The sequence below is a fragment of the Momordica charantia genome (genome assembly GCF_013281855.1).
Source record: "Momordica charantia cultivar OHB3-1 chromosome 3 unlocalized genomic scaffold, Mcharantia_2.0 BLBB01000003.1, whole genome shotgun sequence".
NCBI classification, from domain to species: Eukaryota; Viridiplantae; Streptophyta; class Magnoliopsida; order Cucurbitales; family Cucurbitaceae; genus Momordica; species Momordica charantia.
This window is the reverse complement of record NW_028275161.1, coordinates 23,707,158-23,731,173: the sequence shown is the minus strand read 5'-3', so window position 1 is coordinate 23,731,173 and position 24,016 is coordinate 23,707,158. Positions and strand designations below refer to the sequence as shown.

Sequence of the window (24,016 nt, the reverse complement as noted above, 5' to 3'; positions counted from 1 at the left end):
GACCTTCATTGATTGACAATCATTAATGTGTGTAATGATGTATAACACCACTCTTTCGATAATCTACTAGTTATTGTCAACCTAAACATAATTCAACTATTAAGACATATACATCTAATAAAAAAAGTCATGGATTCGACCCCACTCCCACGTACTGTACTGAAATAAATGCACTAATTATTTATATATAAGGACTTAAAAGATGTAATATAACTATTTATTTCCATAGAGGTCATTATTTTTGCCATTTGATATATGTCTTTTCATAAGTTCGTATCTTCTCGTACTGTATATATTTTTTCATATTAATAAATACATTTGATTTTGATTTGTTTGTTAGTTATATACCAACCAAATTGAACGTTGATTGAGATATTATCATTTTGTTCGACTCCATCCACTATAAAGTATTCACTGCCTCAATTATATTGTGAAGAGACCAAAAGAAAAATATCTAAAGCACCGGTAGGTAATAGTTTTGGTTTTTCTTTCCCTTTTCCTTTTTTGTTTTTGCGTTTTTTAAAAATAAAAAATTAAATACTAGCCCTGATTTGAATTCAAATCAAGCCCCCTGCTGTTTATCTTCTATAAAAATATTTTTGAACAAATACTTAAATTTGAAAAAAAGGGTTTGGGAACTATTTATTTAAAACCTCTTTAATGACCATTTTAAATTTTAGTTTTATATTTTTAAAAAGTAAATTTAACAAAACTACTTATGTTTATGTTTTATTAAAATCATGTCCCAATTATTAGGTGTAATTTTTAAAAATTAGTCTGTAAACTTATAAATATTTTTAAAGATTAGATTATTCGACCATCCCTTGCTATTATATTCGTGGAAGCATTATTAATTAAATGATTTAATTATTATTGTAAAAAAATTGGTTCCAGTTTTCTCATGGATGTATTCGCATTCTCAAATTATTGTGGGCTACAAGCCTACAAGGTTTGGCCCGCTACCCTCATGTCCTCCCACGGGCCCATATTCTATGGCCCGGGGTTGGCCCGCTGCCCTAATTTATTGTCAAAAGTTAATTCATAAAGAAGTTTCAATTTAATTTCTCCCAAAATTTGGTTGACTATCGCATTCAATTTTTCAAGAAACAATAAAAAACTACACGAGCCAACTCTTTAACATCTATCTAATTTAAATATTTGAATCTTTATTCTACATTGTTAAACTAAAAAAAAAAAAAATGTTAATCTTTAAAACAGGCCATTAATACATTAAAAAAATATAGTGTATTTTTTTCTTATCGAATTCAAGGGAAAGGTATAACATACCATTTTGGATGAACAGAAAGCCTAAATGGAGAACTCGGCAGTAGCACAAAATATATTGACTTTAAAGAATTAATTAATCATATATTATTTTACTTGAAAGTCAACTTTTGAATTCCCACATAGCATGGTCTATTTTTTGAAATAATTTTTTGTTTACAAAAGTATCATACGAGAATTAAAAAGAAAGAAATTAATAAAGAAGTTACTGCATCCGACATTAAAAAGAAACAATTTTCTGAAATGTAACTCTCTTCGACCCGTTTGAAGGAACTCTCTCATTTGGACTTGAGCATTTAAACCAATTGAAACAGTAAAACAACAGTAACTCCCTCTCTCCCTTGGTTCCTTCATCTTGGTTGTGGTTCTATAATCTAATCTATATAAATTAAGACCCCAACTCCAAAAGTATTGTGCACAACAATAATCCTATAATTCCAATCAATATAATGGCCTCTCAACTCTTCTTCCTCTCTCTCATTTCTTTCGCCCTCTTGTCTGCAGCCGCTTGTTCCGCTCGTGGCTTGAACATGAACGCCATCGACAGATGCTGGAGATCCAACCCATATTGGAGGAGAAACAGGCAACAGCTAGGTGTTTGTTCGGTGGGTTTTGTGGGGAAAATGACCAACAACATCGGAAGAAACCTCATACGCTACCAAGTCACTGACCCAAGTGACGATCCCATAAACCCTCGCCCGGGTACCCTTAGATATGGCGCCTCTGTCATCAGAGGCAAGGTGTGGATCACATTTCGGAGGGACATGCGTATCACGCTTCACAAACCGCTCATGATTAGTAGCTTCACTGCCATCGATGGCCGAGGTGCGACCGTCCATATTGCAGGGAATGCGTGCCTGATGGTGCTTAGGGCCAGCAATATTATAATCCACGGGCTTATTATCCACCACTGCAGGGCCCAGGCCGCAGCCCAAGTGATGGGCCCAAATTCCAAGATCATTTCCTTAGGACACGTGGATGGAGATGCCATTAGATTAGTTACGGCCTCGAAGGTTTGGATCGACCACAACACGCTGTACCGATGCGAGGACGGATTGCTGGATGTGACCAGAGGGTCCACCGACATTACGATTTCGAACAATTGGTTTAGAGATCAGGACAAGGTTATACTTCTGGGACATGACGATGGTTACGTTAGAGATCGGAGGATGAAAGTGACGGTGGTGTACAACCATTTTGGACCCAACTGCAACCAGAGGATGCCAAGGTGATTAAATTAACAAACATTATATTATTGGTATTGTATTTGTTGTGGTAACATGCTTCGAGATTAAAATTAAATTGTTAATTAGGATTCGATATGGGTATGCACACGTGGCAAACAATATGTACCAAGGGTGGACGCAATACGCGATAGGAGGGAGCATGAATCCAAGCGTGAAGAGTGAAGCCAACCTTTTCATCGCATCAAAATCGAAAGAGGCAAGATATGATTGGGTTTGATAATTATATAATATTTATTTTATTTTATGAAAATTAATAAAAGAAAATATTGAATTGGCGGTTGCAGGTGGTATGGAGTACAGGAAACGTGGAGGAGACAAAGTGGAATTTTCATTCAGTGAGAGACGTTTTTGAGAATGGGGCTTCGTTTGCACAAATTGGCGTTGGCCGAGGAGTGGTAACGCCAAACTACAACGCGCAGCAACGGTTTCAAGTGGCAGACGCCAAGTGGGTGAGGTCGTTGACCACATCCTCAGGGGCTTTGCGTTGCGCACGAAACTCAAGGTGTTAAATCCTTTTTATCTCGACCAATAACACCTCGCCCATCATCATCATCATCAATATAATGGAACCTCTTCACGGTTTTATTTTATAAATAAATGGATTCTATCTATATTTTGATAAATCCACCTACAATAAAACTATATATATATATGAGCAGATGAGAGACAATTTTTTTTTCCTTTTAATATTGCCATTTAATCGATCTCTAGACTCAAGTAATTAATGAGGATATGGGATGGTGTAATCCACTCTTTCTCGTGCTTTGTATCATCTTAAATTTAGTTCAATGCAATATATTAATGAGCATCTCCAAACTTTTTTAATAGTTTCTTTGTACTACATTTTTTTCCCCCACAAACTTCTTCTCCATACATATATACATATACACCAAATAAGAAAAAAAAAATACAAGTATAGTATGACATTATTTGTTTTAGACATAAATCTCACCGCCGTTTTAGTTTTGGTTTTACCTAAAAAAATCTCAATAATGGTCTCGTCTATATACTATAAATTACTTGATCTATATGTTTTAGTCATGGGTGTGATGACTTTGTTTAAATAGTTTGCAATCCCAATCTATCCGACCTTTATTTTGTGAGTTATATACATAAGAATATGTGTGACAGTACTAGTCCATGAGTAATGGATGATATAAAATCATAAACATATTGCGATGTTGATCTGTGTTGTAGAATATATGGGCACATTGAAAGTTGAAGAAATGAGAAATAAAGGGGAAGAATTGACGAACACACTGAACGAAAGAGGCTTTAGTTCAATTATGATAGAAGGAATAATATTGAAAAACTAACTTAATTAACTTAACTGCTGCAGCAGAGCAGGGTGTAGGGAGTAGGTGCAGAATGTGGCAGCACGCGAGCGATGCCGACATTCCAAATATGGTCAATTAAAAGTACATATATATATATATATATATATTAAAAACACAGACACGCAGAGAGAGAGAGAGAGAGAGAGAGAACTTGGAGGATACGTATAGTGTAGTGTGTGTGAAAGAGAGAGATGAGAGATGAGATGGGAGGCGGTGGTGGAGTTACAATAAGTATAACTAAAGGGCTTCCGGGAAACGTTTGTCCAAGAATCTCCAAAAGAGAAAAGAAAAAAAGAAAAAGAAAACGATCCCAATCCCAATCCCAATCCCAGTCCCCCGGCCGCCTGCTTTTAGTTATAAGTTTCAACCATGTATGTGTGTATATATAGGGCGGTGTGGCGATACATGTGGAGAAGAAAGGAAAGAAAAGTATGGCGCCAGTGGGTCTGCCTCCAGGGTTCAGGTTTCACCCGACGGACGAGGAGCTGGTGAACTACTACCTGAAGAGGAAAATCAGCGGGCAAGAAATAGAGCTGGATATAATCCCGGAGGTGGACCTGTACAAATGCGAGCCTTGGGAGCTGTCGGACAAGTCGTTTCTGCCCAGTAGAGACCCGGAGTGGTACTTCTTCGGCCCACGAGACAGAAAGTATCCCAACGGCTTCAGAACCAACAGGGCCACCAGAGCCGGCTACTGGAAATCAACCGGAAAGGACCGCCGGGTCACCTCACAGAACCGCCCCATTGGGATGAAGAAGACCCTCGTTTACTACAGGGGCCGAGCCCCCCAGGGCATCAGGACCGACTGGGTCATGCATGAATATCGCCTCCACGACAACGACTACTGCGACAGCGACACCTCCGCCATCCAGGTATTTCCTAATTTAATTTGCAATTTTACTTACTTTACTTATATACCTTTAATTAATTTGGAATGATTACCTATTACCGACTTCTTTTCCTTTTATATATTGTTGGGTTCCGTTCAAAAGATTTTTTTGCATTTGTTGTTGTTGGTTGGCTGGCTAAGGGTTCTCAAGCTCTCTAAAGTTCGCCACATTCTTCCAAATTAAAGGTCTAAAACTAGTGCTCAAATCATATCAATCAAAGGACTCCACCGAAAGCTGTTTTCCTCAGACTCTCATCCACCATTTATTTATCAAACTTATCAACTTTGACTTCTACTGTCTCCTTCGCTGACACATGCACGCATGCTTCTCTCTTTTTTCTTAAAACAAAAACATGTTTCTTTACTCTTTTTTTTTCCCTTGCTTTCAAGAATCTTTGGTTTTAAGCTCATTTATAATTTAGTACCTAAACTTTTGAAATTATTTTAGATGCTTAAAGTCTAAAGACCTACGAGATTATACTATTCTTAAAAATAGTTTTTCATGAACTAGAGCAAGTTGCTGACACGCCTCCTGTGGTCGGACTTATAAAAAGATAAAATTGAACTTAATTGTAAAATTTTGCCTCTCTACAAGAGGGACGGGGGTGTAATAATATTAATAGAATTGTAGAGGGCACAGCAAAACAGCATGACAAAAATGGACATAAATGGGTGACATATTCTTTACTTGTACCAGGATCTGTGAAGCGATAAAGTTGGGTTTGGGTTTGGGTTTTGTTTTGATATGGCAGATGAGACAAAAGTGCAATCTAATTCCCCCTATGACTTAAAACACACCAGCTCTTATTTTGTTTGGTTGTAAAAGAAGATGTCTCCCACTTTTCACTTTATTCCAATCACCAAAATCACCCAATGGATCTCTCTTTGTCCACGAGTTTTACATACGATACAACTAATTAACTTACCTTTCTTTCTCTCTCCCTCTCCCTTCATTTAAATATGACCTAATAACATCCTCTTTTTCTTTGTTTTCTCTCAACTTTATATATATAAATAACATTTTAATTAGACGATTCTCATTCTATTTCTGCTTTTACTTTCAATACTATTACTATGGAGTCTTTATGCATGGATTTAGAACATAATCGAAACATCTAAAATTTGTATTAAAGGCGATGCAAATTCAATTTTGTTAAGATATCTTAATTAAAGTAAAAGAGTGTAGATTAAAATAAGTGTAAAAGGTGTCGAAGAATGGCTGAAATTTTTAAATATAAAGTAGTTAGAAGAGAAGAGTAACGGAGAGATAAAGTCAACTCGGAAAATTGGAAGTGTCGTTTTTTTGTTTTATTTTTATATTGGGGGTTGCAGGATTCTTACGCCTTGTGTAGAGTATTCAAGAAAAATGGAATATGTTCGGAAGTGGAAGAAGCAGGAGGACAGAGCAGCAGCAGCGGCTTGTCGTTCATGGACAACTCAACGTCACAAACTTTGATGAATCATGACTACGAGACTCTGTCACCGGATGTTCTGATGGCGGCTTCGTCTTCTTGTGTGGAGGAGGAAGAGAAGGACGATTCCTGGATGCAGTTCATTACAGAAGATGCATGGTGCGCTTCCAATTCATCACCCATCGCCGGCGCCGGCGCCGGCCTCGATGACCTCTCTCATCTGACTTTCACCAATTTATCATAAGCCATATTGGTTACCACTAATAATTTATAGATTTAATGGATGGTATATTTTTTTTTCTACTTTAATAATTAAATACGAACCACGTCATCATCATCATCATGTGAAAGGGCGAGCAAAATTTTTAAGGATGGTCAGATTTGTCTGTCTGTAGATTATGTATTTTGGATTCCGGGTTTGGGTTTGGTTGGTGACTTCTTCTTTAATGTAGCCGTAGGGTCACTCAAATTAATCAAGTAGAACAACAAGACTCTATGGAATATATTTTGGTTTCACCTTTTTCTCGGTGAATTATATCTCATCTCTGGGTGTTACTTAAATAAACAACATCATCATCATCATATACTCATTCCTTTTTCACTTTTCTAAAGCTGTCCATGATATTTCTAACAACCAACAACCAAGGACTTAAATATTCATGCTGATGCTGACAAAAAGAAACCAGCTTGGTCTGTATGGGCAGAATTAATTATATCTTATTCTCTCCATATAAGTTCAGTCAAGAACACTGTTTCATATTCCATCATAATATAGTTGAGCACCGCCCATAATTTAGGGTCATCCATTTGGCTTCTGAGGAATCTGTTTTTGGTGGTGTACAAGGGTTATGTTAGCTGCTGTGCCAGAAGGCTGGTGACATTACCTTGAATGAAAAGAGTAGCTAGGACAGATGAAATCAGTCTTCCATTTAATTACTTCATGCATGTATACTTCTTCTGCATTATTCAAATCTTCCACTTCTTGAAATCCGTTGAGCTTAACATGAAGGAGCTTGCATTTCTATGGCCCCCACCTCCAAATTCCTGACAAATGAAAGGAAAAATTGAAGGGTTGAGATCTAGAAAAAACTATTACTGTCCTCTCTGAAGATAAATAGGAGGAGCTCAACCTGTGATATGGGAGTTGTGTCTTCGTCGCGCACACTTCTAAGACTTATTTTCAACATTTGATTGTTCCCAAGAGCAGGGACTCGGTATACGATGGCCCCAATGCCTCTACAAGATTAAAGAACATGAATGAAAAAAAACTGCAAAAAGTGACATTTACTCTGGGGAGAAAATGAAGAAAATGAAAAACAAGGAATATGAAGAATTTTGAGACAGAAATGAAGATGGGTTAATATGCTGTTCGTTCAAATCTCCCTATTTATTTAAAGGTGGATAACAGAGGCGAGTGACTATACCTTCATTTCTTTACTAAAGTCAGTTGTCCTAGTCTGGAAGTTACGACTATAAACTAACTGTCAATCTCTATGATGAACAACTTTACAGGGACAGGGGAGAGTGCAGAAGCCATGGCCAATAGAGATAATGAACGGTTATTTTGGGCATGACAAATTTTAAGAGCAAGTCTAGAAGCCTTGACACAACAAAATAAACAAAGAACACAGCCAGAGCTAATGAAGAAGAAAAGGGCATAAGGCATTTCAGAAAGCAACATCCATAGGACTATCAGATGACATTTTCATTATAGAACACTCTCATAAATTCTGAAAACGATCAGGAAACAGATACTAATAAGAAGCAACGAATATTTTCTGGATACGACAATAAAAGTGTGCCTCAGATCATATGAGTAGAAAAGTTGTCGTACCTTAAATTTAAATTTTGACTCTTAGTAGCCAATTGGTGTCCTAATTCACTCCTTAGTTCCGAAATAGAATCTGCATCAACAGCCTATTGGGTGGGGAACAAAATCAGAGAATGTAAATGTTTATTCATTTTTTCCTATTTCGTAGTTATTTCCCAATTTTCAGCTTACTCTCTTAACATATATAATGGGCACCAAGCAACGTAGACTGTGATTTGATGATTATTCATTTGGAAAAGAAGATCTCAACCTATTGAATTCAGAACCACCATTTTAAAAAATATAATCAAGCCAAGCCAACATGACAAACTGTTTATTTTGAATTAATAATTCACACAACATGATAATAACATCTAATTTCAAAATTCAACTCAGTTAGCAAGATGGATAAAGATAGAAAAAAGTGATCAGTGGACCCACCAGACAACATCCAAAAGCTCCACCACCGAGTGTAATGCTATATGATTGATTAAGAGCATCATCTATTAATTTTTGCTTGTGTGATAAACTCGCCATTCCTTGACCAATCATAGTCTCCATATCCAGAGATAGTAACTGCAAGAACATACACTCTGTAATCATCTCCAGTGTTATTGACCTATTATAGTCATCCAAGAGAATGGAGACATTCTACAAGAGAAGGATGTAATGTGCTCTATAGTTGAAATAAAACCTCAATGGATGAAAGATGCAAGATATGCAGCTAAACTTCTTAGAACAAGTAGCATAAGAAACTCCACTCTAATCTTCCGTTTGACAAACATCTTTTGCATTCATTTTCATGAGGGTGTTCATTGAAGACTAAGAAAACAAAGAGCTGATAAGAAAATTGTAATTAAACTTTCTCATGAGCTTGAAAAGCCCCACATTCCTGTAAATCAGTGCCTTGCAAATTAATCTCGCTACATCAAGCTTCATAATTACTATCTATGTTATCTAGAATCCATCAAGATTCTTCTATATCTTACTGCACTGCCTAGCTAATTGGATGAAATTATATTTTTCAGAACTTTCAGAGTGCAAAAGGGGAAATTACCTGATCAAACAAGCGAGGATTCAAGAGGGTATCATATTCAAGATTCAGATCTTTCAACCCACTGCTTACAGCTTTACTATTTGGGAGACTCCACCTCCAAAGATCCCCATCCTCGATGTATTCATAAAGTGTCCTCATGCGCTCAAATTCATTTAGCACTTTGTCATGGCAAGAACCAACATCGAATTTCCCGTGAGCAACTTGTATTAGCTTTTGCTTGAAATAGTCAAAAGCTATCGTAGCTCCACTTCTCTGAATATCTATGACTTTAGTCACATTTTGACCAGATGAAGATTCATCGCCAAGCTTTTCAAGAGCCGTCTTGTGGTGGTCCAGTATTATCACTCTAATGACACAGAGGAAAAAAAAACGGAAGTGATCATTAGAGAGATACATTTTCTAAGCAATCACAAAAACAACAAGAGAGAGAGACCATCATGGAACTGGAACAAGCTCAAATTGTTCCAGTGCTTTTCATCTACTTTTTCCATCCCAAATTGTAAAATTAAGCAATAAAAATAAGTTTATTGGAAGGAAAGTTATTACACGTGCATCTCAAATAAAGAATGATATGAAGCATGAAATATGGGAAACACCTGGTAACTTTTGAGGATAGTTCCTGAACGAATCCAGAAGGTCCCACAAAATCCAAAAGGTAAACGTCATCAATTTGATGCAGGGGAAGCTGCTCCGTTCTGAAAGGAAAAAGAAAACATTAGAATGGTGAAATATGGAGTTTCAACGCAGTTTAAGCAACGAGACTGAAGGAAAATGCAGACCTGAGAGGATTGTAGACGGTATTGGGGAAGAAAAAAGCGGGAAGAGAAGCGGCCGAGAAGTAGAGATGAGCGGCAAGAGCGGCGAAAGCACCATCAGGACAGGGATAGTGATAAAGCACCGCCGTAGATTTAGTGTTCACCGATTTCACCATCGGAGGAGCTAAACCAATCCCACTCTTCAGCGATTTAACCACCAACGTTAAATATCTGCCTCCAAAATCTAACACTAGGCTTAGGCTACAAAAGGATTAGGTAACAGTCTAGGATAGGAATTAGGAAATATAAACTTTGTCTGCTTTTTCCACTATTTACTTGTCAAATTAGTTTCCATTCAGTTTTTAATTTCAAATATTTTCAAATTTTAAATTTCGATTATTTTCATTTATAAGCTTAGTTGGTTTTATTTTATTTGAGTATGAGAGGTACAAAAATTGAAGAAGGTACATTAGAAATTTTCTAATTTATAATTCAACCAAAAGTAATTTTATAACTTGACTTGACCACCGAAAGATTAATGCGATACGGTGTCGTTGTGGCGGTCCGGAATTGACAGAAAAATCGGTACGGTCCCCATTCTTCCGGATTGCGAATTCCCCAAATCCTGACCGGCTTTCGGGTAAAGCGCCGGAGGAAACGAAAATGACCGCCGGATTGCTATCTGCAGCTGCTCCGAGACCGTTGTTTCAGACCACTCTTAATAACCATATCCGTAGAACGGAGATGCATATTCGAATTCAAAGCATCCCATACCAATTGGGTTACGGGACGCCACTCCCTTTCTTCTATGTGAAAGTGAAGAAGACTCATCCAGAATCGCCGCTCTTTTCGGTGAACTGCGTCTCTTCTACACCGTCGCCTTCTACCAGAAGACACACGCCTTCAACCAGGCTCTACGTCAGTGGTTGATTCTCTTTCTCTCAATTGTATATGTTGCACTTCATTTTGTTTACTTCCTCACTTTATCGAGGCGTAATTTTGCTTACTATATCCGTTAAAATAATTTGAATGGTCCGACTTCACGCTTGCAGGACTTTCTTTCCGGACGACTGAAGAGAGCTTGCGAAATGCTTTCAAAAGCTTTGGCCAACTTATAGAAGGTCGTCGACTAATACAATTGTGCATTGTGGTCAGTAGATTTCAATTACTCATATTTGGCGCTAACTGCTATCAATTGTTGTAAGTTTCAGTCAATTTGGTGATGGATAAAGTTGCCAATAGACCAAGAGGATTTGCTTTCCTCCGTTATGCTACTGAAGAGGAATCTCAAAAAGCTATCGACGGAATGCACGGCAAGGTACTTTACTGATTTCTTCCAAATGTGTTTAGTTTTCGCAAATGCATATTAAATTGAAGTTCGTTTTCTTCTATTTTCATTATGGATTGGATGTATGTATGTTTTATATTCTTAATCGCCAAAATCCACTTAATAATCAAAATGTGTGTTGTGAACTGCTGTGATGAGTCGGCAACTATCCATTTTGATGTTTTTCACTAACCTGTAGCCAGAGTAGTATTATTCATAATAGTTTTGAAAATTTTATTGAGTCTATATCTTATTTGAGTTAGGGAAATTTTAACGCTCTTTTCTCATTCATTGTCATTATGCATATGGCTAACTGTCTAGAAGGTTATCTCTAGCCATAGGACGGAGATATATCTATATGAAATCTAAACAATTATAATCTAGAGATTACAAAGTTCAGTTCCATCACCTGTCATCTTCAACAAGCCTTTTCAGTATAAACAAATCCTCCTCGATCCTAAAATGTAATTTTCTAGAATGCACAATACCATACAGTAGGCAAAATTTTACCTTAATTGAACTCAGATTTAGGTATTACACACGCAGCAGTAAACCTCAAAATTCTCCACAAATTTAGCAAAAGAATAGATATCTAGTCATTGGAATTGTTATACCTTCATACGACAAAATGAAAAGTTGTGCGAGATAGCACTACTGCTTCAATGGATCTGTTTGCTGTCAATACAGTTGAATCCTGGTGCAAGTATTAGTTATCATGAATGAATTTAGTTTTGTCGCATCAGTGGATGTTTATTGATCACTAGGTAGGTCTCTTATTAGTCTCGAGATTACACTTGGATCTTTGGATTAACAATGTTTGGAGGAAGAAAGCCAGTTATAGAACCTTCTCTAGGAATTTCTGTTTTACATCATTCAGAAGCTTGGAAGGAATTTATATAATTAAAGGAACATAGTACCTAGGAAACTTGTTCATGATCTCAGAGTATTCGAGAGGCCTCGTCTCTCCCCCTCTCTCGTGAGCCAAGTGGAATGTCTCGACAGGCAGCTACTACTTCACTCCCTTTTTTCCATTCCTCCCCAAAGCTTTCCTATTCACTTATAACTTACCTAAGAAACCAATAGTTCCAACTAATTATGACTAAACTAACATTGTTGTTTCCCCAACAATTACATCTCCTCCACATCACTAGAACTAGTGGCCGACTGTCATTCTCCTTTCCTTGCCCTTCACAGTATAAGTAAACCATTGGGAGGCTTGGAAAGCCTATCAATGGCCACTTAAACTAAAATATCAAACGTTTCTAGAATTTATATGGCATGTTGTGCATAATTAATAATTATGGAATTCAGTATAATATAATTTATCATGGAAATGAAGGAGAATTGATCAGAGATAAATCATGTTTTAAATCCTAATCGTTGGCTTCACTCTTCATTGGACGATCACTGTTCACTGAACTGGTTATGAAAATATTTTTGTTTGGAAACTGAAGCAACGGAGTTTGCATAAATGAGTTTCAGAATTGACCTCAAGGTTTCTTCCAATTTATAATGGGAACCATGTTTGTGAAGTTAATAGTCAAAGAACTTATTCTCAGGTTTATTTGATGGATATACCCTCCCCACCTCTTCCCATTGGCAAGCATGATGGATATGCTATTCTTATCTTTTGATGCCACGGAAAAAAATTCCATGACCACCTGCAAGTGAAAAAGGCTACTTTTGAAATCTAGCATATAGCTGGGAGGGTCGAATCCATTCCATCTGATTCTAGTTGTCTTTTTTATCTTTGATGAATCTTACTGGCTTAAATTTATAAGCGCATATTAGTTTCTAGAGCAGTGGCTTGATGGGCTAATGGGGGCAATTTTTTTGGTTTAGTTTCTGGATGGCAGGGTGATCTTTGTGGAAGTTGCAAAATCCAGATGGGAGCTTCGCCAAGGCACTAAAGAAAATTCCAGCTAAGTCTAGTAGATAGTGATCATCGTTTCCCTCAGATTCATCTTTGAAGGAACTGTAATTTCTTTTAGAAAAAAGTCTATATGGACAAGCTCTGCGTTATTGGTATGAAGAAGCAATCTTGTCTGTATGATATAGCCTACGTGTTATTCTGGAGCAGCATTGTCACTTGAAATGAAATGATATTGATAGTAATAATGGGCATTGGTCAAGTGGATCACCTAACCAGTATGAATAATTGAGACATTGGCTACAGTCGAGGATCGAAGTTGTGATTCTAACTTATAAGAATACTTAAATGCTGAAGCGCTGACTTCTAAAAATATTTAAGAGGACTTTTAGGAACCAGACATGGACTCGTGAGAATGTGTGGGACATTAATCCAAAACAAGGATATGCTCTCGTCCCGTCCCGTCCCTCCTAAAATCACAAGGACAGGTCAAGGATCTTTTGGAGATTTGTTAGAATGGGGAAACCCCTTGGATTTTTCTCTCGTAATATAATAAGTTGTAATGTTTAATGAGTTTCTTCAATTTTTGTACTTTAGCGTAACTTTTTTACCATAAAAAACACAGATATCCATGAACTATTAATATTTTGTATATTGTAAATTAATAATTAGTTATCTTAACTTTCTACTTATATAATTTCGGGGGAGGTTCGACTGGGGTCAGAAATGCACTTCATGTTCTTGTTGTCTGCAAAATTATAATGGAGAAAATTCTCTTTTTCATCCTTCAAGAGTGGGGTTTCCACTTTCCATTCCATTTGGATGTGCGTTTTAGATGCTTGAAAACGTGAAGGTAGTAATCGTTTTTTGAGCATATGATTTATTAAAGTTAAAATTTATTTATTAATCATTTAATTCCAATAACAATATTATAAATCAAGTTAAATTAAAATATTTTTATATTAATTTAATGATTGAAATTTTAATGAACGTGAAAAATAAAAAATTGAGAAGGCCATGCAAATGCAGCTTAGTTCACGGTGATTGAGGTAATTAACTCAAACCCCAATTGTTGTTGAGGATACTTTTGGAAATTACACACTGATTAGGGGGTTCAGGAGTCTCTCTCTTTCAAAATTCAAGATATATTGCTGAGGAAATCAAAGTTAACTATGTGAAAAAAGTGAATAAAAACCTCCAAAAATAAGATTTTCAAATATGTCAGAAGTCATAGAGCAACATCGTATGTTTTACAGATTGAATAATTGTCACTCGAATATCCCCCCAATGTTAAAACGGAAAAGCCATGAGCTTTGCCCATCCTGTTGCTTTGAGTATGCTACAAATCTGGCCTCCATTTTTCGTCTCGAGCAAAAGAGAGAGAACTCAAAAACCCATGTCAGAGGTTCTTTGTTATTTCCTTTCATCGACGACCTTAAATCTGTTTGCTGGACCAATTCCGCTAGATTTTGCAGAGGCTATGAGCAAATCCGAGCTCTCCGACCCTCTCTCTCTTCTGAAACAATCAGCGAAGAGCTTGTATCTCTCTGAGCCAAGCATCTCTTGTACGGCACAAACCCCTTCTTACTTTCACTTGCATTTCCTCTTCCTACCACACAAGGCTCCTGACATTGTGCTTCTGGCTTCTCATTTTCGTTCCTATCCTTACCCTGAGAACCAGAATATGAATCCGCACAAGAACTTTCCATGGAATTGTCATTTTGCATCCTTTCTTCCATAACATGATCAGTACACGTTCCAGCTGAAGTTTGGTCAGATGGAGCAAGATAAAAACATGGTACATTTTGATACAAAGACCAACATGTTTGAGAGGCATTAGGAACGGCCTTAACATGAAGGACATTTTTTTCCTGATTCCCTGCGGTGTTAGTAGGTGCTTCACCAGGTGACATATTCGAATCACCTTTATCCATTCCAAGACATAAATTTACATCCAAGTGTTTTGAAGGTAGCATCTGAACAGGCTTCTCCGCATACACTTCACACTTATTCTTACTCTCATCGTCAAATTCCAGGGATTCAGTTAATACGGTGTTAGTAGGGGATAGTTTTTTGTCATCAGTTACCATAACTGTCCTTCCAAAAAGCTTTATGCTTCTAACAGGAGAATGCGACTTGTTATCTACTTTCATACGTGCTGATCCAGGCTTGAATTTCTGAATTTTTAGGCACGAGAGAAACAGAAAAAGGAGTTAGATCCTAGACATCAAGTTATGTACGGAAAGGAAGATTAAAAAAGGACATTTCAAATTACCAGTGTTAAAAAGTCTTCTGGGAACCGCTCAGAGGATGATTCGAGTGATAGCATTCCTTTCTCTTCTCCTCCACTTGATTTTGATGGAAGGTACAGCTCCCCCTTCCTGGCCGGGGATAATCTAGTTGACTGCATGTCAACAGCTTGCGAAATAGGTGATGGACATCTATTTTGTTGCTCTGAAACCACAGAAATCTGATCATCCGAACTAAATGCAGTCAATACGGAAGTGGGTGATTGGGTCTCCTTTTCGGCAACTGATAGGTTTGGGGATGGAGACCTCTCTGGTTCTCTTGCAACTGAGATTGCCTTAAGAGAATCAACTGCTTTACGAGGGTAAGGATGCAGTGGTTTCCTTTTTGGTCGAGGTGGAGGAATCTCAATTGGGTTTATGGAGCTCTCATTGCTGCCACTAGACTCTCGCACAACCTGAAACACAAAAGACAAAATAAAAGTTCAGAATAAGAAGGGTTGCTCATAAAGTGTGTAAAAAAATTACTCATCGGATTTGATCAAATGATCAATTTTGGTTACAAATCCACAATCATCCTTTTTATTTATTGTTTGGTAATGATTTTTATTTTTAGGGGGTACTAAAACAGAAGGCATTTTCGACCTTAGAGAAGAATTTCTGAGCATGGCTTCGGATCTGAACAGCTGTTTTGGTGCCTACATGTTCTGCATGAGGATCAAGGTAACACTAAATGATGGGTTGGGAATTGCAAATACCATATTCAGATTTAACTGATGTTCACACAGCCTTACCTTTGATCTGACGCCACCCACGACCATAGAGCTTCAGAGCTTCGAGGAACTTCTGATGCTCTTCCTCTGTCCATTTTTCCCTTTGTTTCGAAATAGTGTAGGGTTTCCTAACCTGTTCATACATTAGACAGGAACTCAGACCCGAACCCTCCCAGAACAGAAAGAGAAGTGAGAAATCGCAGAAATTAATTACGTTACCTTCAATGCATTTTCATTGCCATAGGAAGATAGGGAACTGACACGCATCAGTGGATCCAATTGTGCCCCATCATTGGAAAGGCAATTATTTGCTGCAGTAGAGCCATTTGACAGTGTGCCTTCATTCTTTTCCTGCATTCAAATTGAAACAAAGAAGTTAGACACCTCAAGAAATTGCAGCTAATAATTGGAGAACTCCAAAATCAACTGTCAGGTATTTCAAAATGATAACATTACAACCATGGTAACATTGTAATGGATAGTCTGTAGGAGTATACTCGGCAGAGCAAAGGGAAGCAGAAGGGGAAAAAAGTTTGCTTTATAATATAAATCCACGTCCACCAACAAAGGAGAAAATTTGTAAATTTCATGAGGATCTAATTGGTGGCACACAGTATATCATTCAACACAAATCCGAGCAATTAAAAAAAAAACACACCCAAATTAGTAAAGGGACAAGGTTGTCACTCAATTTTGCAGTCAATCGCTTAGTAAAGGAGAGGGGGGTTCTGATTACTAAAGTGGTTAAGAGATAGAAACTAACAAGTGAGATGTGAGTATTTGAAAACAGGAATTTAGTACTGAAATCTAAAGAACAAGCCACGGACCTAACCTTTCCTACCAATCAACTCTCACAGAGAAAGTTTCCAGGAAAGGGGTATAGAAATACAGAACTTAAACATCAGAAGAGAACAACTTGGGACAACTGGATTACCTGGACACCCATCAGTGCTGGTAACAAAAACCGGTGCGAAATTTTAATCCGTGTACCTGAAATTTGATTTCACGAGGTTCAGCAAGTGCTAAATAAAAAAATCCTAGAATTTGGGAACCAATTTGGAAGTTGGTTCTTTGGGTACTTCTCCAGAGACCCAAAAAACATCCAAACAAGGGGGAAAAACGAAAAACGAAACCGTAAGGTGAGAGAGTGGAGAGTGGATAGAATAGAAGAGTGAGAGTAGAAAAAAAACAAACCTGGTAGAAGGCGATTGGCGGAAGAAGAGGAAAGGAGGGAGGTTGGAAGCAAGAAACTGGATTAGAATGGAGGGGGAAAAGCAGTAGAAAGAGAGAAAGCAAGAAGAATCGAGAGAGAGAAAGAGTAGAGGTGGAGAAACGCAAGGATTTGGGAAGGCGGAGAAGAAAGAGAGAAAGAAAGGGAAATAAGAGCAAGAGGTAAGAGGAGAGGGTGACACGTCAGACGCATATATTTTGGGGGTTTTATTAATTCCACATGGAGACCTCCAGAAGGGGCTCTAAATCTTGTGGCTGAGGATGGAGACTGCCACCTACACGCGTCGCCTTCCCGGGCCACCTTTTTTTTTCTGCCCTTTATTTAACCTTTTTCTAAATTACATAAATAAAAAGGGAACAGAAATATTTGTGGAAGATATTGAAGGGTGGGTGGATAAATCCCAGAGCCAAACCCAAATAGTCTCTTTTTTTTTTTTTTTTTTTTTGGTTAACTGAAAAATAGATATTTAAGGCGTTGACAGCTTGAGGAGAAGGTGTTGGGTTGGACGACCAATGGGAGTTTTTCTTTCTCTTATTTCAACCCCTTCACTTTTCCATTTTCAATGTGTCCCTATTTCTCTGTTTCAAAAATAAATAATTTATAAAAAAAAAAAATGTGTCCCTATTTCTTCTGCGTCCAAACACCCCCTATCTTATCGCCATTCCTACTTTCTGCTTACTTGGCCTCTTTTTTTCCTTTCCTTTTATCTTCACCGTATTTATTTACCCTTTTTTTTTTTTCTCTTTTTCCTTTTTCAGAAATTGCACTACCTACTAACGTATCTATTGTCAACGACTCTACCTTTCTCTCTTTCCTTTTTAGTACTTTTCTCATCTTTTAAAAATATTTAAATTGTAAATTTGGACTATATTCTTTTAATTTCTAAGCTTTAAAAAAAATTAAAAATCCTTAAATTGGAACTTTCAATCTTGTATCTACAGATTTTTTATGTAATATATTGATTTGGTGTCCGAAAACACATAGAAATTACTAATTTCTAAGGTAGATGATCATTATGGAGTTTGAACTCATTCCCTCTTAATTAACCTTAACCCTTTGTGGATTTAGAAGCACCATTTTTTAACAGTAAAATTACAGTTTATTAGTTTATTAGAGGTTAGATTATAAAAATTGCCTCCAAACTTTGATCTTCATTTCAAATATAGTCTTATACTTTCAAAATTTTCAATACTATCATTAACCGTTCATATTATTCGAACAAACATCCATTTATATTTTGAACGGAAAATTGGCGTATTAGAATATAAAACGGTGTGACAATTATTGTGAAAAATCCTATAATCGGACAACGTGACAATTAACGTAGAAAGCAATAAACATCCAACATCATCGTCAATTTCCTCGTCCTTGCTAGCTCCGTGCATATGCCCTAACATCCCCACGACCCGAGTTGTATTCAAAATCGACCCGTGTTGTCATGTTGTGTAAACTTTCCACATTAATTGCTACATCGTTTCAAATTCTACCACGTCAATTTTTAGTTTAAAATATTAACGAAAGTTTGCTCAGTAAATTTTTTGAAATGTTTATAAAAGCTCAATGATAATATTGAAACTCTGTGAGAGGTATTTTTTTTTTTTTTTTGAAACAAATGATAAAATTAAAAGTTTTTTTTTTTTTTTGTGGGGGTAATTTAGCCTATAAAACATAAGGTGTTAAAATTGAACACGGATTTTGAATTGATATCCGTTGGCCTGTCCTTGTGGACAGAGGAAGGTTAGGGTGACATAATTTGATTATTGTGTCCCCAATCTTTGTTGTATTTTTGTTTTTTGTGTGAAATTCAATTCCACTACTTATGAGATCAACTCTCTGATTTTACGACTACTGAAAAGAATTTACATCACATCCATCTCCATTTTGGATTTTTTTTTTTCTCTCCAAAAAGGGAAAAAAAATCTGTAATTGGATCTTTTTCAGTGGCAATCACTATTTGTTGGTTTGATTTTCTTATACATAATACATATCATTGCTGGATTGAAATACTACTCACCCGCATTTAAAACTATTTTGGGACGACGAAAATTATTTTTATCATTTTTAAAATCTTTTATAGCATTGTAAATATTACTGTTTTGAATTAAGATGATTTTAGCAACCCTGATAAAAATAATTTTGATTATGCCAAAAATCACTTTCAAATACATTTTTGTGAGTGATTATAAAATGAGTGGTTTTGAAAAAATATATTTAATTACAATTATTTTTTTTAAAATGATTTGATTACCATTGATATAAAATTTTGGTTTGATTTTCAATCCCAACAAAAATCACCTGCCAATTAATACTTCAAAATTCACTTTAAAATGACAATTTTATCCATTTACCTACTATCATTAGTTTAAAAGAAAGTGAAAATCACTCCAAACTTTATCTTGAATGTTTGACAGTGATGTACAAGTGATTTTAGAGAATATCAAAAGTAATTTTAGCTACGTCTAAATTACGCACAAACATGATCCTAAATACTTCTTACGATATAATGATTGAAAATATAACCAATTTTTATACCTAATTATGCAAATACAACCAAACTTTCTGAATAACTTATTTTAAGGCTTTTAAAAATTTTAATTACACTCCCTATATTTTAGTTTATGTTAGGTATTTTAACAAAAAATTGCTAATGGCTAGCCATTTTAAAAACAATTAAAAGATTGAAATAAAATTAAAATGGAAATCATATACGTATTTTCGAGGTATTTTGTATGGTTTTAGTCTATATTTATATTTTTTTCTCCAAAATAAAAAATAATTATAATAATTAACTCGCAATAAATCTAGCATATAGTGGATATTTTTTACCCTTCTATTTTGCCTTTGTCTGATGTATAATTTCAAAAAAAAAAAAAAAAAAAAATTTATCTAATTTCAAAATTTTTTTTATCTAATTTATGTTTTTAAGATTTGTACTTCAACCCATGCTCTCGTGGAAAATAAAATGATTGAAATGAGTTTCACACAAAGGAACATGTGGCTCGTGAATTAAGATGTGTATTACAAATGGACCATTAACTAATTAGATTTAGAGAATTTAATTAACATGTGGAAAATGGGTAAGACACAAACGCCACAATTGGGCATAGCCAAATGTATTGAGAAACTTTTTATTAAATAAAGATTTAATTATTTAAGCTAATTTATTAAAAAGTTAGGCATATCAAGCATGATGTTTTATTATTATTTGAGAGTGAGAACAAAAACATGTAAATTTATAGTGTATATATATATGGTCGCAACATCCAAATGCAGTTTTAATATTTTGATGACAACTGAGGCTTAAACATTAAAATAAATAAAATAAAGCCTCCTACGGTCCCACTATTTACTAAACCCTATGGGTAAAAATGTAGAGGAAGATAAATTTCAATAACATTATAAAATTACATTGTAAGTATTAGTTATGAATCTTTAATTGTATTTATATTGTAATATAATATTTAAAAAGTATATCATACCTCACCTAATTTATGAATATATCATCGATACACAGCTTAAGTCGTTTAAGTATTTAACATATATGGTATTAATTAAAACACAGTATATGATTTGTTATTAATTTTGGTTTAATGCTCTAATTGTCAAATTTATGATTTTTAATTAACCATACATGTAATTTGTTTGAGTATCTCAGGAGGAAAAATAAAATTTTTAGATTTAAATAATATTTTGATCCCGGCTCCGAGTTCAAGCTGGTCCATTATTATCTTTTCTTATTGCAATAAAAATTTCACCTCCCCAATATTTTTCACTTTATTTTGGTCCATGTACTTTTTAAAATGTTTATTTTTGTCATTGTAATTTTTACTTTAGTTATTGTAATTTCAAAAAGTTCATTTTGGTCTATTCATTTTCATTTTTATCTCATTTGTTTTAAAATAGTTTGTCTACTAAATTTCTTGAAATATGTCATAAATTTGTTTTAATAGGTTTCTATTATATATAAAAATTGTGTCAAAACTTTGTATGGTCATTTTTAAAAAGTACAAAAACCAAAATCAACGTTCTAAAATTATACCAATAAAAATGAAGAAAAATTGAAAATACATAAATCTAAAAGTAGATCCTATAAGTAGTATTTAAAGTTTAAACCAACCTTTTAACATTTTTTACTTTGTGTGTGTACTATAGAAGACTGCAATTTGTATAATTTTTGTTAAATGTGGTTAATTTGTTGATTTATTATGGGAAAAAATGGAACTAATTTTGTAAAAAAAGTAAAACAATTTCCACAGTCCAAGTTAATAAAATTGTAAAATTAGGCGCAATAAAACAAATAAAGGGAGGAAATAAAAATATCTGGACGGAAACTTTTTGAAAATCAGAAATGGAAAAGAATGATTTTTATTTAATAATGATTGAGATGGTAATGGTATTAAAATTGAACCCCACGACATATTTTGAAGGAGATAACATTTTCATGGCTCACTACAAAACACCGACTTATTTTATTTTATTTTTAAAAGAGAATACTTAATATGTGGCTGTGAGATGGACAGCTGTCCCTCTCCAATGGTTGGTCTGTGAAAAAGACGTGGAATGACTCCACAAAAAAAAAAAAAAAAATATCCGACGAGCTGTCATCACAAGACCTACTTTGCACTTTTCCTTTCTCTTTTTTTTTTTTTTCTTTTTTTAAAACTCACTTAAATCAGAGGTTGCTTTTGTAAACAAAGAAAAAAAAAGCAAAGATTACTGTCATATCTTATCTTAATTCAACAATATGTAGCTGTTAATATTTGAATTTTTGATTTTTTATCTTAATTAAGTGACATATATTTTATTAACTAACATTAATAAATTGTTTTGTTTTGTTCTGTTATGTTTTTTTTTTATGGAAAAACTAAAAAAAAAAAGGGTTGAAAGGATGAGAGATTTATGGTAATATCCAATCCCTTGAAAATGGGAGAGGCATTCTATTTTGAAATGGGATTTATGATATTTTGATTAAAAGATCATAATTTGTAGGAAAGTATTCTAATTTATTAGCAGTTTAGGCTTTCAAAGAAATATTTAGTAAAACCTAAGAGAGAGAGAGAGAGGAAAATGTGGCGTTTTGTGTTCTCAAAGGTTCAATAAAGTCCAAATTTAACCAATAAATTAAATTGGGTGTATGAATTCAACTATCAAAAACGAGAGGCGGATATTTGTGCTGAGATATTAGGTATTTGGCCCGTGCCATCCGACCACCAATCACGTGCTTCCCTTTTTCCTCATTTATCCGTAATCTGTTATTTATTTAATTTAATTTATGTGTGAAATTGAAGAGCCATGATTATGATTTTTCCGTTCCCAGATCTACACATATTTGCCCTTCTTTTCGGCTTCTGGGTTCTTCCAGTCCAAATATAATAATAAAATGTACAGACAAACAGACAACACAAGTTTCCCCACTTGTTCCTTTTATCTTTGAATTGGATTGCAGTTGCATTGAATTGGTTCATGCTTGCCTCTGCAAATCCAACATCCTTTTTACTTCCATAATCTCAATCTGGCCTCTCTTGGGAATGCATGTCAATTGTGATTTCGTTTGGGCCTGGGCCTGCCTTTCTCCAACATCATAAAAGAGGAAGTCCAATCCCTCTCCCTAGCCCATGCCCTTAACTCCTTAAACCAAAATCTCCTCAACTCTTCTTGTGAAAAATGTTATAATTGTCTTTTTTTTTTTCAAAATTTTTTATTATTATTTTAATAAAACAAACAAAAAAAGAAAGAAAGAAAATGTTTGCCATAAAGTATAACAAATTTTTTAAAAGTAAATTACTAATCACTAGTTAGGTGCTCCTTATTGAACTATGCTTGTGTTGACCCCTCTATCTTTTTACTGTACTAAACACTCGTGCTAATAACACTTGTTCTAAAATAACTTCTAAACATACCTCTTAACAATTTTTCTAAAAAATTTAAAGCAAAACAAAGATGAAATAAAATAATATTTTTGAAATATAAAATAACAGCCATTTTAAAGATCAATTCCCTTTAATCCAAAATAATTATGGTCAAGGCAAAAAAGCATTGAGAATTTAAATTTTTTTAGTACGAATTTAGATTTTTCACCTTATTTGCAATTTTAATTTTGAGAATTTATTTATTTTTCCCTTCTAAAATTTTTACCTATCTCTGGCTCTATTCATCTTTAATTTTATATTGTAATCTCTCTCAAAAACTTTTATCTTTTTCTAAGTTTGTTTTCGTCTCTAAAATATTTTTTTAATTTTTCCTATCTATTTTTTCTCTCTCTAACTATATTTATCTCTATTTTTTTCTCTAAAATTTTTTAATCTATCTCTAAATTTGTAGTGTAGTCTTTTTCTAACTTTATTTTTCTCCCCAAAATTTTTTGCCTTTCATTCTCTATATAAGTATTGAGATTGATTATTTGTTATATATATCAGGCTCCTTTCATTTCGCCCGGCCGCAAACAGGACTCATTTATTGACTTGTATTTTATACCTCTAAGAAATTTGTTTACCCACCATTAGTCATGTTTTTTCATTTTAATTTACTTATAAATTGTGTTAAATAATTTTATATGTATTAGTGGATACTTCTCAATTTTTAGCTATAAATACAGAACCCAATTAATTTCATTTTCTCAAAGCATAGTTAATCCATCTATGACATTCTTGAAGAAAATTTTTTAGAAACTCCACGATTTCCCTTCAAAATTTGTGAAGAAGATCAAAAAGCTCTGCCTACTCCTATTGCTCCTGGTGGTGAATGACGAAGAGGATTAGTATTAGCCTGGATTTGCATG

General features: G+C 34.9%; 5 protein-coding genes across 7 annotated transcripts; 3 read left to right on the top strand and 2 right to left on the bottom strand.

Annotated features, from left to right (window-relative positions):
- Positions 1–1,743: 1,743 nt before the first annotated feature.
- On the top strand, positions 1,744–3,113 carry LOC111009084 (Pectin lyase-like superfamily protein). 2 transcript variants are annotated; one of them, XM_022282027.2, is made up of 3 exons: positions 1,744–2,512; positions 2,598–2,727; positions 2,816–3,113. In XM_022282027.2, exons 1-3 carry the CDS (start codon positions 1,815–1,817, stop codon positions 3,038–3,040), a joined length of 1,053 nt encoding a protein of 350 aa, XP_022137719.1. In that variant the 5' UTR covers positions 1,744–1,814; the 3' UTR covers positions 3,041–3,113. The 2 variants fall into 2 exon arrangements, with proteins under 2 accessions (XP_022137719.1, XP_022137718.1); XM_022282026.2 differs by having other exon boundaries at positions 2,792–3,113.
- Positions 3,114–3,991: 878 nt separating this feature from the next.
- On the top strand, positions 3,992–6,711 carry NAC057 (NAC domain containing protein 57). The gene is made up of 2 exons (XM_022281990.2): positions 3,992–4,740; positions 6,090–6,711. The coding sequence occupies exons 1-2, from the start codon at positions 4,300–4,302 to the stop codon at positions 6,411–6,413; spliced, it is 765 nt and encodes a 254-aa protein (XP_022137682.1). The 5' UTR covers positions 3,992–4,299; the 3' UTR covers positions 6,414–6,711.
- Positions 6,712–6,864: 153 nt separating this feature from the next.
- On the bottom strand, positions 6,865–10,087 carry LOC111009057 (DHHA1 domain protein). 2 transcript variants are annotated; one of them, XM_022281988.2, is made up of 7 exons: positions 9,816–10,081; positions 9,633–9,731; positions 9,037–9,382; positions 8,421–8,555; positions 8,004–8,086; positions 7,300–7,405; positions 6,865–7,213 (listed from the first exon to the last, which is right to left on the bottom strand). In XM_022281988.2, exons 1-7 carry the CDS (start codon positions 9,965–9,967, stop codon positions 7,136–7,138), a joined length of 999 nt encoding a protein of 332 aa, XP_022137680.1. In that variant the 5' UTR covers positions 9,968–10,081; the 3' UTR covers positions 6,865–7,135. The 2 variants fall into 2 exon arrangements, with proteins under 2 accessions (XP_022137680.1, XP_022137681.1); XM_022281989.2 differs by lacking the exon at positions 8,004–8,086 and having other exon boundaries at positions 9,816–10,087.
- A 220-nt stretch (positions 10,088–10,307) lies between these two features.
- On the top strand, positions 10,308–13,344 carry LOC111008629 (organelle RRM domain-containing protein 2, mitochondrial). Its single transcript, XM_022281376.2, has 4 exons — positions 10,308–10,716; positions 10,844–10,912; positions 11,003–11,109; positions 12,961–13,344. The coding sequence occupies exons 1-4, from the start codon at positions 10,455–10,457 to the stop codon at positions 13,042–13,044; spliced, it is 522 nt and encodes a 173-aa protein (XP_022137068.1). The 5' UTR covers positions 10,308–10,454; the 3' UTR covers positions 13,045–13,344.
- An 828-nt stretch (positions 13,345–14,172) lies between these two features.
- Positions 14,173–17,403, bottom strand: LOC111008563 (protein REVEILLE 7). Its single transcript, XM_022281299.2, has 7 exons — positions 17,202–17,403; positions 16,942–16,997; positions 16,227–16,358; positions 16,029–16,140; positions 15,880–15,941; positions 15,264–15,692; positions 14,173–15,165 (listed from the first exon to the last, which is right to left on the bottom strand). The coding sequence occupies exons 2-7, from the start codon at positions 16,951–16,953 to the stop codon at positions 14,467–14,469; spliced, it is 1,446 nt and encodes a 481-aa protein (XP_022136991.1). The 5' UTR covers positions 16,954–16,997; positions 17,202–17,403; the 3' UTR covers positions 14,173–14,466.
- Positions 17,404–24,016: the final 6,613 nt, after the last annotated feature.